The 15,055-nt window shown below is 30.2% G+C and overlaps 1 protein-coding gene across 2 annotated transcripts; it reads right to left on the reverse strand.

The window, feature by feature from the left end:
• Positions 1-1,999: 1,999 nt before the first annotated feature.
• On the reverse strand, positions 2,000-10,885 carry LOC107452056 (ras-like GTP-binding protein Rho1). Of its 2 annotated transcripts, none has more exons than XM_016068341.3 (3): positions 10,294-10,885; positions 9,966-10,203; positions 2,000-2,853 (listed from the first exon to the last, which is right to left on the reverse strand). In XM_016068341.3, the coding sequence occupies exons 2-3, from the start codon at positions 10,119-10,121 to the stop codon at positions 2,431-2,433; spliced, it is 579 nt and encodes a 192-aa protein (XP_015923827.1). In that variant the 5' UTR covers positions 10,122-10,203; positions 10,294-10,885; the 3' UTR covers positions 2,000-2,430. The 2 variants fall into 2 exon arrangements, with proteins under 2 accessions (XP_015923827.1, XP_015923828.1); XM_016068342.3 differs by having other exon boundaries at positions 9,966-10,161; positions 10,294-10,440.
• Positions 10,886-15,055: the final 4,170 nt, after the last annotated feature.

The following is a 15,055-nucleotide window of genomic DNA, read 5'->3' on the forward strand; positions in this document are numbered from 1 at the left end:
TATATGCAGATTTATTTTTTAATAATAGTGTAATTCATTCAGTATAAAAAAGTTGTGACAAAATGGTATTAAAGTAACTGTCTGCTTGTTTAACAAAATCTATTTTGTCATTTTAAACATTCGAAAAGAATACGATTTGTGAAACTAAATTTTGTATTAGTCCATTTTAGCCTGCTTTTAAATAGTTAATGATATGTATTACCATTCCATGTTCACTTACATATTTCTATAAAACAACTTTTTATTTATTCTAATGTTTCTAATTTATTGATTTTATTTTGTATCTTTCTATAATATTTAATTAATAATGATATTAATTTAATATTTCAATTTTAATTGTATTTAAAAAATTAGCTAACTGAAATAATTTTTTTAAAGAACTTATATATATAATCTCATTTAGATTTTAAGAAAATCATATTTTAGTCACCTTGTAACCTTTTATCTGCTACATATTTTTAAATAAAAAAAAATTTACAAAGAAAAATTAAAAATTTACATTTTATTAATTATGCTTGAAATGCAAGTATATAAAAACTTAATTATAAAAACACAAAGAAAACAAGGAAAAAATAATTAAAATTTAAAAGAAAAAAAAAAACTAGGAAACATGTTAAAGATGCTGTGTTGTCTTATAACACATTAATATTGTTTAAGCTATATTAATACAATACTAGAAACCACTACATTGTGGTTACAATCACGTGGGGCTGACGCAAAAATTATAACATTTCGTTGATTTGTTTTCAATATTAAAAATGGCAAAGTTGGTGGCAAATGTGATAATTCTTATATAAACGTTAGTGTTCTAGCACTAAATTTTTATATAAAAAAAAATTTATATATTTGCAGAAAATAAATACTTTTGCTTACTAGAATTCATTAAAAAAAAACATACTTTTTCTAAAAAAAAAAATCCTAGATCTAATTTTGATTTTTATCTCCCTACTTCTGTTTTAAACATTTTGATGCAATAAAAAATATCTCAGATGAAATTTAAAATTAATTATGATCTCTCAAATCAGAAATTGGTAGATGAGGATGTCATCATTATAATTTCAATATCCTACTCATGCAGACAGAAAATAGATTCTAAGTATGCACAAAGGATTTGTTAAAAATGGATTCAATGTGTGTTTAAGGTTTTTCCGAAGTTTCGACGCTCCGGATTCTACCTCCAGCAACATAGGAGATGGAATAATCCAGTCTTAATGTGTAATTCAAATGCCAGTATTAGCTTTAAAGTATTTTGTTTTAATTCTCTACACTCGAAAAATATTTAACTCAAATGTTGGAGGGTTTGCTTATATCCATTCTCATATATAATTGGACTTATTTTTCCCCACTCTAACTTAAATCTGATGTTGATGGCATGGTCAACAAACCAAAGATGAGTTTGGGCTTGAAGAATTTTAATCTGAGCCCACTCGAGAGTGAGATACATAGAATTATTTAAAGCCCGAAATATACTTCTGGTAAAGGTCCGATTTAGCAGCCTTGCCACTTGTGGTATGTTCTCTAAAAAGAAAATTAGCCATTAAAACCTTTTTATAAATAACTAACCGGTAAAACAAAAATAAAAGAAAAAATCTAGAATGTGCAAGAGCAATGAATGTCAAAGAGGAATTGCCAACAACAGCAAACGTTTAAGTTCTTTAATCGCCTTAAGATCACCTTAAGATTTAATCAGAAATCCTCTTTTTAAATTGTTAAGTTTAAGAATTTTATCTCTCTCTTCTTCATCTACTGTATTGTGTAAGAATATCTTTTTCAGTGTAACAAATACTTTTATATTAAACAAAAATAAACAGGGTCTTAATAAAAACAAAAAGTAACATTTAAGAACATTTTTTCCCCCTCATTATCTTGATAAAAAGTTGTGCAACCCTAATGAAAACTGAAAAATAGTAAGATAGACACATGAAATTTATTTCATGCACACACACTTAATATGAACATCTAATAATAACTACGAAAGATAATAATAAACACACATAAATTTAACATTGTGAGCATAAAATTTTAATGCAACTTTAATCATAAATTTATCAAAGAAATCTTTACAAGTACTTAGTTGTCTCACAAGAATAAGGCAATAAAGTAGCAAAATATTAAAAAAATGGAAATAAATTTTGAAGTTTTATTACATAATAATAAAAAAAAAGAGACAACCATTGACATTGCATCTGACAGCAGGCGTTTACAACACAAATATGTAAGAGAGTAGTACTTTAAATAAAAGCTTACATCAATTTGTAGGCTTAAGTATTGGGTAATACTGCCTTGATAGAACTTTATTGGAATGATTTACAAAAAGAGTAAAAATTGTAAATAGTTTCCAAAATTGCCTTCAACCATAACAGTCACTGAAAAAAAATCACCCAGTAACATGGTTATACTAGAGCACGTTAACAGCTAGAGTTGTTTTAATTATAAAATAACACACTTCTTCTTCTTTTTCTTTTTTACTTGAAGGGCAGCTTTAGTAGCCATCTCGAACACATCCCTCACACCATCTTTGGTTTTGGCAGAGCATTCCAGATATCCAAATGCCTGGATTTTTTCAGCCATGGCTCGACCCTCATCTGGCTTAACTGGCTCTTGTTTCATTTTAGCCAACTCTTTGATGGTATTTGGGTCGTGACGCAAATCCTTTTTATTACCAACCAGAACTATCGGAACATTGGGACAGAAATGGCGTACCTCCGGATACCACTTTTCCATGATGTTCTCCAGACTGTCAGGGCTATCTATGGAGAAACACATTAGGATCACATCCGTGTCCGGATATGAAAGAGGTCGAAGTCTATCATAATCTTCCTGACCAGCAGTATCCCATAATGCAAGTTCCACCTAAAAAAATTATTGCACGTTAAACAATGTAAAATATCACAATATTTTATTTCATAGTTATTGCTGAACAGCAGACCAAATTTTCAGTTTAGGGCTACGAATGTTCAACTCCATAGCCTTGTAATTTTGAACCCAAACCAGAAAACAAGGGAATTCCTGGATCAAGTATTGGGAGAAATTTGTCTTCCTGTAGGACTTTTTGATGGAACTAACCCCTGTTTGCATTACACGGAGAAGAAAACCTCATACACTTAGCCTGACGAAAAGAGGACTCTAACCCACGATTCGTCAACCACTGAAGATATTTAATGTTAGCACTGTGGTCGGTGCGAGCTGGATGCGGAATTTAAATCAACCAGTCATCTTCGGGATTCAAATCAAGGGCACCCCATTGAGAGTCAAACGCTCTAAGCGAATTTGATTATCACTGCTTTCTTCACTACTCAAAACCTCATCGAGCAGATGATTGATGGGTTTGAGGTTTGGAAAATGGCTCAGTCACTTTTAAACATATGTTATGAATAACCAATCCATCACAAGCTAAGAGGTGTGTTTTGGTTCCTTGCTTATTGCAATGATAAATTTTGTGAATCATTTGGTCTGTATACACCGTAATAAAAAATATCTCAACAGTGACAATACATGATGTCATTAATTTATAATCATTAACTGAAAAGTAACTCCAAACAAAAATACTGTTTGAATCATGTCTGACAGAAGGAATTTGATTTCTTGTATCTGTCAGATGTTGAACGTACTCTAGCCACCATCATAGTCAATAGATTCTTTAGAAAGTCTAGCACAAATAGCTTTTAAGCAAACTGTAATCACGCTAGCTAATTTCTTTTCAGAAATAATTACTTTTCTGAGGTATCAAAAAAACCATTAAATAATTGTTGCTTGTCCAAAATAAAAACAAAAATTTAGCTGGATAATTTTGATTTGAATATGAAAATATTGAAGTTAAATTGAAGCTTTTTTTATGTTTACAAAATGCTCATATACAAAATAATAAATGCATAACAACATTATATTTTTCATTGGGAAAGAGAGAAATACATTTGGATGGTCTAGCAAAAGCAGGAACTTGGCCAGAACTGCAACTTTTCACTGTAAAGGATGGAGAACAACACTCAAGTTATGTACGCGGACAGCTTGAAAGGAGCTCCATTAGTAATATATATTCATTTATTTATTATTTTGATTGGATTTAAAATATAAATAAAATAAAAAATATTTTTGTTTTCACTCAAGTGAGGTCCTGGATGAACATAAACCACACTTTCTTTCATTTAAATATAAGGATATATAATTACAGACACTGAAATTTTCATAAAATAATTTTTCTATACTATATAATACTGAAAATGTGATAATGAATCATAATTGACTTAAAATTTAATTAACACTAATATTTTTCTCAGAAAAATTACAGTACATTATTAATAATACATAAACTAATAATAAATTAATCCTTGCACGCTAAAGTGTCGCTCATTTTGGATCTTACATTGAAACAAAGCTATAATTCATAAAACATTTTTTGAGTTGTCATGATATTTCTCATAATGATAATAAACATAATGACATCAAAATAGTTGCTAATAAGTTGAAAAAAATGAAAACCTTATCTAGAGAATAAATAATAATAAATATAATAAAATTAGGAAAACTAGAATAAACCATCTTTTTTCATTAAACAGAGTGCATAGGCAGATTTTTTGACTAAAAAAAGCACACTTTATGCACTCAAAAACAGTTTCAAGCACTTATTTAAAAAATATATATATACATATATAACACACTAATAGAAGTTTTTCTTTCTATTGTTGAAAGTTCATCATAAATATTACTTTTTTAACAAACTGTAATCATGATAAAATAACTAGTTTCTGGCTCCATTCTTGATTTTATACACCAACATAAATGCATTTTATACACCAACATAAATTTTAAAGATATTCCTAATAGCGTTCCTTATTCTATTTTTTAATAATTACTTTAATATTCACCATACTGAATTGAAAAACATGCAGAGACTTAAAAAACTAAGAAACCCTTAATGAATTCATTAAAAATGCATATAAGTAAAAGATTACAGTTAAATTTTTATCTAAATTCGTAATTTGGTTCAGTGTTTCTTTGATGAAATGATTAAAAAAAAAATTTCAATTGCTTACAAACAAAAATACAAGATGGCAATGCTTAGTTGGTCCCAATGGTCTAAAAATTTCTAGAATTTTTCTGTTTGATTTCAGAAGGGAGATGAGGTCTGAAATCGGGTAACTCTCACAATATGCAATAGAGTTAGATGCGTAACCCCTCTTGGCGAATCCAGATCAATGGACGCCTATGTGGAACCACCAGTAATTTATCAAATTGAAAAATTATTGACGCTTTTGCATGATAGAGACAACAGCAATTCGAAACAAATGATGATTGAATGAGTTGTGAAAATTCATGAGTTAAAATATAAATTCAATCTCAAGTGTTATGGCAATTTCATCAAACTAAATATAGCAGAAAGTCTTTATTTCTATTTATTGAAAGATAACAGAAACTATTTATATTTTTCAGTCATTAAGTTCAGTTCACAGTTTTAACTGAACTATTCAAAAAATCAGGAAATACTCCTTCGCAGAAGCATTGAATATCTAAGATTAGACACTTTAAATTTCAACTGATATTCTAAATAAAGCCAAATTTTTCCAATTTATGGGTTCAAAATTCTAAACCTTACTTTTAAACATGGTTTTTTTTTTTTTTTGCAAAAAGTAGTCTATAATAGAAATCTTTAAATAAAATGGGAATATTATGGTCAATTCCTTTAAAATGCTCGTAACAGACAATTTTTATCTGAAAAATGTATTTTTGCATTCTTTGTCAGAAAATATATTCATTTCGAAACATTGAATAAATACAATATATTCATCTGTTGATGTATTTTAACAAACCCTGAAGGGTTTACCAAGGGTGCAGAAAATTCTAAGGATCTGGTACAAGATTGGCAAGTTTTGGACAATTGACAGTTTTATCCAGTTTTAACCGCCATGTCAAAAATCAAAAATTTCGGTGTAAGGATAATTATAAGCTATTATAAATATGAAGAATTTACAAATAAAATTATATATTAAATTACAAGAGATTAATCAATTTTGTTAGTAAATTACTTCGACATTGAACACAAATTTTAGTGTAGGATAAGGGTGCACAATCTGCAGCCTGCAATCTGAATAAAAAATATAATTCTATTTGTTTTTGAAAAATAAAAACACAATTCAATAATGCTGATTTCCAACTTAAGTTATAATTTTCGACGCTCTTCATGAGAGCCGATTTCATCAAAAATCCAATGACTTTTCGGTAGTTATTGCTTCTCATTTTCAAGTGAGACTACTTCATAAGGTATTTAAATAAACTCGTTTTCAAATGTTCTAAAAATTGCACATTACATTTCATATTAACAATAACGAGATATAAAACTGATTTATTGCCATTCGCATTCAAAAGATACCACATACCTCAATTCTTATTCTCGCATTTAAAAAATTATACATTTTTACTCTTCTTCTCTTAAAAGAAATGCAACTTGAAATGTTTATTTACTCATAATTTCCAGTTTAAATTATTAAAAAAGAAAAAAAGCTTTTAAGTTGTTTAGCAATTATTTTTTTTAGTTTACTTTTTTGAAAAACATTTATGCCCAGTGATTGTCTATTAATATGTCTCTAATTATTTTTATAAACTACAAATATTTTTTTTACTCTCATAATGAGAGAGAACTATTTTTTGAAATATACACAAAAAATAGTATAAAGAGGACAATTTAAAAATTGCTGAGGATTGAACTCAGTTATTACATAATATTACACATTTCGTTAAATTTTTACAGTGGCAAATGCACAAAGTGATCTTTTCTGAGAAGCAGCGCCCTGCTTTTTTTGATTCCTAGAGAGAACTCTAAATATTCATTTTTCTTAAAATTTAGTTCTATGAAACAATAAAACTTTTTAATGTTAAAATTTGTGTTTAAATAAGCTTTTGTATTGTGTAACGAAATAAAAAAAAAACTAATAATTTTCCTATTATTTTTATTTAATTAATTTTATCAGATTCTTTTTAAGTTTTAGCATTTTCTTATTTTTTTTTCTCATTTATTTAGTTTTTTTTTTATTATTTTCTTGAAACAACATTTAGAAAGGAAAGTTTATATATTGGAAAAACTTTTTGCTAACAAAAACAAAGAAAAAAACTCATTTGGTTTAACACAATTCTTTAATAAATGAGCATAGATGTTAAAAATAATAGAAATTAAAACATATTGAAATAATAATAATTTATTAAATTAAATTTATGATTCCACTTTAAAACTTAAGGAATTCAAACTAATAAATACACAAATTGACATAAAATATTTTTTTAAAGAGGAAAAATTTGGCAAAGTGACACATTTTTTACTAATAAAAAATTTTGTAAGAATTTATTTATATCAAAAATTTATACATGGCTGCCTGAATTTCAAATTCTGCTCCTAACAAACAAATATTCCATAATAACAAAACATATTGAGAATTTAAAAAAAAAGTTAAGAATCAGACAATTATTGGCAACCACTTTAGTTTTACTTAATCTAAAATAACTGCCTAAATTGTGGCACAAAAGAATTTAAATCAATATTTAGATTCTTAACAATTAACAACTTATAGATATTAACAGCATAAACTGAATAGTTATAATATAGCAAATAATATTCATCTTAAATACTAATATTACCATGCTATTAAAAAAACCAATTAAGAGTTTCAATAAATTTGGCTACATTTCTTATTCATGGTAACATAAATATAATTAAATGAATTATAATTATAATAGTATATAATGCAGTGTTTTCACTACAGTGCGAGAATCTCACATATTTTTTTCTATTCTCGCATTAAAAAATTATTACTGTGAGAAATTCGCATATTTTATAAATCAATTTCAAAATTCGTGAATTTCTCGCATTTTGGAAAAAGCTTCGAACTGTGCCATTTAGATTAAAATCCATTTTAACTTTCTTCCTGGATCTTTCATTATTTTCAACATCTGCCCCGTTATCTAGCTTCCCTATTTACCACTATTGTTCAGAACCTTTTCGAACAACTGAACACAACCACGGAACCCCATTCAGAACACATTTCTCTGCAACCACGTGTTTACCTTAGGTAAGGTTTCTTCACGTAAGACGTTCAAATTCTTTATGTGCTAATGTAAGATGAACCTTGTAAAGGCAAAATCTTATATGATGATGCACCAAAAATATTCAATGCCTTAAAAAATAGAAGACGTTAAAAATGTATTATAATTAAAGAAATGATTTTTTTTCAAGAGTTTGTGTTTTTTTTAGTTTTTAGAATCTCTCTTAACTTTTTGAAATCTCACCCTGTTTTATAAAAAGGGTGAGAAATTCTCACCCATTTTTTTTCTATGATGAAAACACTGTAGTTTGATTAAATATCTAATAAAATGTCTCCAATAAATAAAATAAAAAAAGAAACTTGCCCAAATTTTTTACTTTTGTCAGATGTTGACTTGTTCATGCCAAAAAACCAGTTTTTGACATCAAGAAACCAAGTCTAGTCAAATATCTAACATTGGTACAAAAAAAGTTTTTTTCCTTTTTTTTAAAGTTGCAATAACCTTTTCAAAATATTTTTAGAAAGTAAAGTGTGTATTTTGCTGAAATTTCTCTTATAGCAATTTTTATTTTATTTAGCTAGACCAAAAACTTTCTTATGGCTGCCTGAACTTCTCTCGGACCTTATTCATGTCATCAGATATACTCTGCATCTTTGGAGTTCACCATCCAAATAAATTATATGCAATAAATAGAATGTTATTGTTATGCATATTGCACATAATTTGTTTTATAGATAAATAATGTATTCATTCAGCAAAATTTTTAATTATGTACTTTTTTTTTACATATTTAGTACCTTTATAAAAAATTAATATATTGATTAATTTAAAATCAGATTAATGAATTGTTTTACTTCATATAATTTTGTATAAAAAATTACAAAGTTTAATGTATAAAACATTAAGCTGATAATTTCAACGGACAATTCAGTTTGTTGACAGCACAAAAAATTATTTGAAAATTAATTCATTTTTTTCCACTTTAATGTGAAAAAACCCACTTGGTGGGTATAAAGATAGGTTTTTTCAAGTAAAGCCCAATCTGGGGGGGGGGGGAAACACAAGGTTTTTCTCGACTGTGCCTATCTTTACAAATCCTGATTAAACTGCTAAATTAGCACACTTCTCCTAAAGGGCCATGCTTCCTCCTAAATAGATTAATTTTCACAGCCTCAGAAATGCCCTTCGCATCGAGGTTTTACAGTAATGAGAGGAAATAAGTTTCCCAATTTCTTCAGGAATAAACAAAATTGGTAAAAAAGCTTTAAAAATTTTTGATTTCTGTTATTTGGATGACAAAAAAGATAGCAAATTATTTTATACTTAATCAAAACTCTTAATCTAACTCAAAAGTCTCTTCTTATGTAGAGGATAAATGATGCTTAAATATTTATTAAATACCAACAAAATAAAAGCTATATTATTTAATTCATGTTAATACATTTTTTTTGAACATGAAATATAGCAACAAGATTCGTTTAACAACAAAAAATTATAAATAGCTTTAGAAACAAAGCTCTAAATATGTATCACCATACCATGTGCCACAACAAACACTGTCATGAGTAAAAATAGAATATTTTAGATACACTTAACTATTTCATTTGCAGTGCAGCACAGAATTGTTTATCCTGATCTCCAAAAATCTATAAATCACACATTTTAAAAATATACATCCTGTTAAGGAATATAATTAATCATTTTTACTTTAAATTATGTAGAGGATAAACAAGAAATAGACTTTGTTAAAATGCAATGTATAGATAAAAAGAAACATCTAAATAAGACAATTACAAAAACTAAGCCTTACATATCAGTTGTATCACTTAAAATTTATCAGCACATAAAAAAGGATAAAAAGTAATTTCATACAAAAAATATATAAACTTTCAAGTTCGAAAAGAGTATATAACTTTTTAATAAAACATATTTACCTGTTTAAAGTCTACTTCAATATCAGCAACGTAATTTTCAAACACAGTAGGTACATAGACTTCAGGAAACTGATCCTTGGAAAATACAATGAGAAGACATGTTTTACCGCATGCTCCATCACCCACGATGACTAATTTCTTTCTTATAGCCGCCATATAGCCTTTCTTAAAGCTTTACTCCGATATATTCTGCCAGCTGAAGAACAATAACACAACAATCAAGATTTATTCGAAGTGGCTAGAATAGAGCAGTCACATCGAACATTAGAAATTTATGACATAGAATCAAAATATTGACAATCTAAGTATAAAAATGGATTTTACAGACCTTTTACTTTTGTAACAAACAAATACAAAACCGCTCTCGATCATATATTAATTGAAATCCTTTATTTACAAACATATCATTTGAACCACATAGAGCTGCAGGATTAATGGGAGTGATAGGAACAGGAACCAAGATTAAATCACAGATATTTAAGTCAAAAGTATCTGTGACCAATAATTGGCGGTTATCAGCTCTTAATGATTCTAAGCTAGGAACAACAGTTAGAGCACGAAAACATATATGTGCAATTCTTATTTTACCAAAAATTAAATAACTTGCTGATTATTTTTGTTCTTTATTATTTGTTAAGGTTTTATATAGTAATAAATCCTAGATATGGTGTTTCCAAGAGATCACAACGAGGGTCATGCGTTCGTGAGTAATTTGTAAATTTATTGCAGAATTATAACATAAAGATTTTACTAAGTGCTTCTTATAAGTTTATGTTGGTCATTAGAACAACTTAACTTTGTTCTTGAGACGAAACAAAATTTATTTTCCGTCTTTGTGATGAAATTTTAAAATCACCGTTCGAGTTTCAAAGTAGCAGGTACAACATTAAATTCATTCAGAGAATGACTCATCGACCATTAAAGAAATCATAGAACCCTTAGGCTCGGTTCTCACTCTATGAGAAAAATTCTCTGGCTAATAGGAATCCGATTGGCGAATCTTTTAACCGCGTTCCATGAGAATGATTTTTAAGGGAATGTTCGCACTACATTTAAAAAATTCGCCAATCCTTATCAATCAGGATCTCGCACGCGTCTTCGAGATCGCAATCGTTATTCTTGATTGCAATGCTCGAATAATACAGAGAAAAAAAACCACTCTAATTCTTTCGCCTGAACTGGCCGCATAGAATGGAAACCCAGACTACAAATTTCAAGCTCATCTCCGAGATCGAACCCGGTTCACCTCATTGGAAGGTGAAAGCTTTATCCTCTGAGCCATCATGGCTATTTTGCTTGATTTTATATAATTAAATATCCTTTATACGATTGAGCGCACTTATAAAACTTGCGAGAGGATGCACCTAATTCTATCGTACGCCACTGGTTTCGTTTACAGTTGTCATACAAAAATTATGCGATATAAAAAAAAAATATTAGCAGTAGCACATGTTAAAAGGTATCCACAAGCAAAAGAGAGTAGAAAACAAAAGAATTAAGATGTCCCAGACAATTTAGTGGGTTTTTACAATGGCATGAAAAAAAAGGATTTATTTTCCATTATACAGCAACGTGGGAGACTAATTAAGTGGCTGTCGATAAACAAAAAAATCAATTTATTGCCATTTGTAGAGAAAATTGGCTGCCCAAGTCGGATTTTCCAGCAGACATTGATCGAAATTTCCACATTGTTGTTTTTTGGATAGTAGGGTGCATACTAGAGGCGCACCTGAAAAAACATTCTAAGGGTGGTTTTAAAATTGATAATCCATGATCAATAATAATCCCTAATTAATAATATTACTTAAAAAGTTTTAAGTAATATTATTGTAATATAAAAATAAATTCTTAAAACTAATACTTATTTTTCAACGATAAATTACGTAATTTGTACATTGTAATAAATTGTAATTTGGAAGTAATTTACATTGTAATTACAGCAAATACATTGTAATTTGCTGTGTAATTAATGTACATTTATTAACAGCAAATGAACTTTTTTAATAAAATTTCATACACATGAATTGAAAAAAAAAAACAAAGAGCAGGGATAGCCTGGATGGCAGAGCGCTCTACTCACGTTCGTGAGAACAGGATTTCGAATCCAGCTGCTAGAAGACTTCCCGTGTAGTAAATGGTGACTAGAGCACTTTATATCGCTCGGGTCACAAAATCCTCCATGTTCCCATAACAAATTAGACTTCTGGGGGATTGATCGTTGAATTGGAGATTGATCGTTCTTTGGTTCAGGTCAAAATTACTATATGTTGATGAATGAATGGATATATGAATGTGTCAGCCCTATAAACGGATGTGGTAGAAGTCGAATTTTCGGCCATAGATGGCATTCCCACAAATTTAATGGCCGAAGACAACAGCAACAAAAAAGTACCATACTTTCATTTTTCAATTTAGTTCATTTTCCTTGGTCTTTCAAAGGAAGTGAGTTCAGAACATTCCTGCAGCAAATGTAATTTCTTCATATTATGGAATGCTTTGAATAACTTTTGATCTAGTAATCGGATTTTCCACGTACTAGGATAGTAACTTAATAGTTCATGAGGGTATCCTCAAATAGGCTAATTAATAAGTGAAGACGGTATTTTAAGTCACCGCAATCTGGAGCTTTTCTAGCTAGGCGTTAAAATCACTCGGAAGTTTAACGACGAATTTTAACCCCTAGCGCCATCTGTGCTTAGCTTTAAACGGTCAACCATCCCTTTTGAACGTTATTTCTTTCTTGTAAAAAACGATTTAATTTCCTCCTCCTTTTTTTTCTAACTTTACAATTAGACATTGTTATAAAACAGATCAACGAAACAAATAAGTGAATAAATTCTTTTCTTCTCATTATATGTCCCGCAGTGGACTGATAGTTAAGTCACGGTTCTTAGCAGATCACCGAAGTCAAGCATCACTGGCTGCGGTCAGTGTGCGGGTGGGTGATCACTTGGATCAGTCTGCGTAGGGACCGAGGGTGGTCGGTATTGATCCTCGTTAAACTATCGTAAAGAACTCGACTTCGCGTGCAGGTCGTCGGGCTACCGAAGCGGGGGTGCCATCCCCTCTGCAGAGGATCAAAATTGTGATGGCATGTCTTCGGATCATCCTCGGGGATGCTTCCCAGACCGTCGCCAATAGCCCATTGTGCAGCTCTAGTGCGATGTAAATGAGCTACTACTTCTATTGCAAAGAAACATAATCTAATCATATTACTCCAATCTCGCAGAATAGAATCCAAGAAAAGCATTAAGCAAAGACATGTTGTCAATGAGTATCAATCCTGCTCAACACGCCTTCTTTCACATTTGTTTTATTTTCGAAAGAGTTCGTCTCCCTCCCACATCGTGAATTATAAAGACAGAATACTTAACTGCCTTACTAAAATAAAAACTAGCTTTTGAATCATTTTTTTTTTCGTATAAATAAATTTCAGTTAATCATGTTAATGATTTACAAATTGCTAGGGGGGCGGGTCAAACCATATCCTTACTTTTAACCAGACTTATATCTAAAAGAAAACGTCAGGGCTTTCTTTGAGTAGAATTGTGCATACCAAGAAGCAGCAGTTTCAGTTTGTGGCAGAATTGCAGGGTGCCATCATTGAAACTTGGGATAATATTGATGCTCATATCCTCTAGAGTTCAGTGAAAGGCAAACATACATAAACATGACGGACATATCAGCTATAATCAGAAGTGGTTTTATTTTAACGAGACACTTTTTCCCCTCCTTTATTAATGTTTTTTTCTGTCTAGGAGGAGCAGGAAATAAATAACCTCTTGTAAATATGTTGAACTGAATCCATCAGGATACAGGACATCTGCTACACCTCCCAAACATCTGAACTGAAAGATACAAAAAATTACCACAGGTATCCAGGGTATAGTATTGGTAACTAAGAGACTTCTGCCAGAGGTCAATTGTGAATAAATATCAGAGTTTCTAATTGAATGTAAGAAATATTTTTTAAAAAACTTGCTTAAATTTGATGATCTAATATGAAGAGTATATTTAAACTTTATCATCTCATAATGTTAAATAAATTACTTGAAGTCTAAATCCATAGAGGTTTTAGTGATGTAATTTTCACTTTACAAGATTGATGAACTTCTAAAGTATGTGCAAAGCGTTGCGAGATATAAGTAATAATGCTATCGTATTTGTAAGATGATAAGCTTTGATGGCAAGTTTTATATCTGCACACAGCTAGAAACGAGTGTTTACGATAATGAACACAACTTGAGCTGTGGTGGCTGAGGGGATAGAGCGTTTGCCCCCCAAAGAAGTGAACCAGGTTCGAACCCTAGAGATGGGTGGTCGATACGAGCACCGCACCCGGCTCAAACCGTCCAGTGCTGACGTAAAAAATATCCTTAGTGGTAGACAGATCATGGGTTAGAATCCCCTTGTTGTCAGGCTACCCGTGGGGAGTTTCTCTCTCCATTTAATGCAAATGCCAGTTAGTTCCCCCAAGGACTTCTACGAAGGCAAAATTTCTCCCACTACTTGATCCAAGGACCAGGATAGCCTGGTTGGTAGGGCACTGGGACCATGTCCTAGAGTTCGACCCTCACCGACCGAAGATTTCCCGTGTAGTAAAAGATGACTGATTCACGCTAAATCTGTCGGGACACAATGTCTATGTTTCCATAACTAAACAAAACAACTGGGGTTCTGATCAAGGAGTTTCCTTGTCTTCCGGATTGATTCAAAATTACAAAGCTACTGGAGTTCAACATTAGTCGTTAACCCAAAATCGGTTCAAATGTTCAACGAAGGTTATATATATATAAAATAATACTTGATCCAAGAGTTCTCTTGTCTTCTGTATTTTATTTTAAAATTACAAGGCTACGGAGTTGAACATTAGCAGTCATAAACCCAAAATTGAGTCAGCAGTTCATGGATGGTAATAAAATAAAATAGACACAGCTTAAAATGCAAGTTTAAAAAATGGGCAAAGCTCAAAGTGAAGGCGTTTACGAAAATGGACATAGCATTCGATTCCATTTTTTAAACTCCTTTTATGAGTATTTTCTTTTATAAGAAAAAACTAGTGAATCCAAATAAATTTAAATTAAAGCGAT

This window comes from Parasteatoda tepidariorum, chromosome 6, assembly GCF_043381705.1.
Source record: "Parasteatoda tepidariorum isolate YZ-2023 chromosome 6, CAS_Ptep_4.0, whole genome shotgun sequence".
NCBI classification, from domain to species: domain Eukaryota; kingdom Metazoa; phylum Arthropoda; class Arachnida; order Araneae; family Theridiidae; genus Parasteatoda; species Parasteatoda tepidariorum.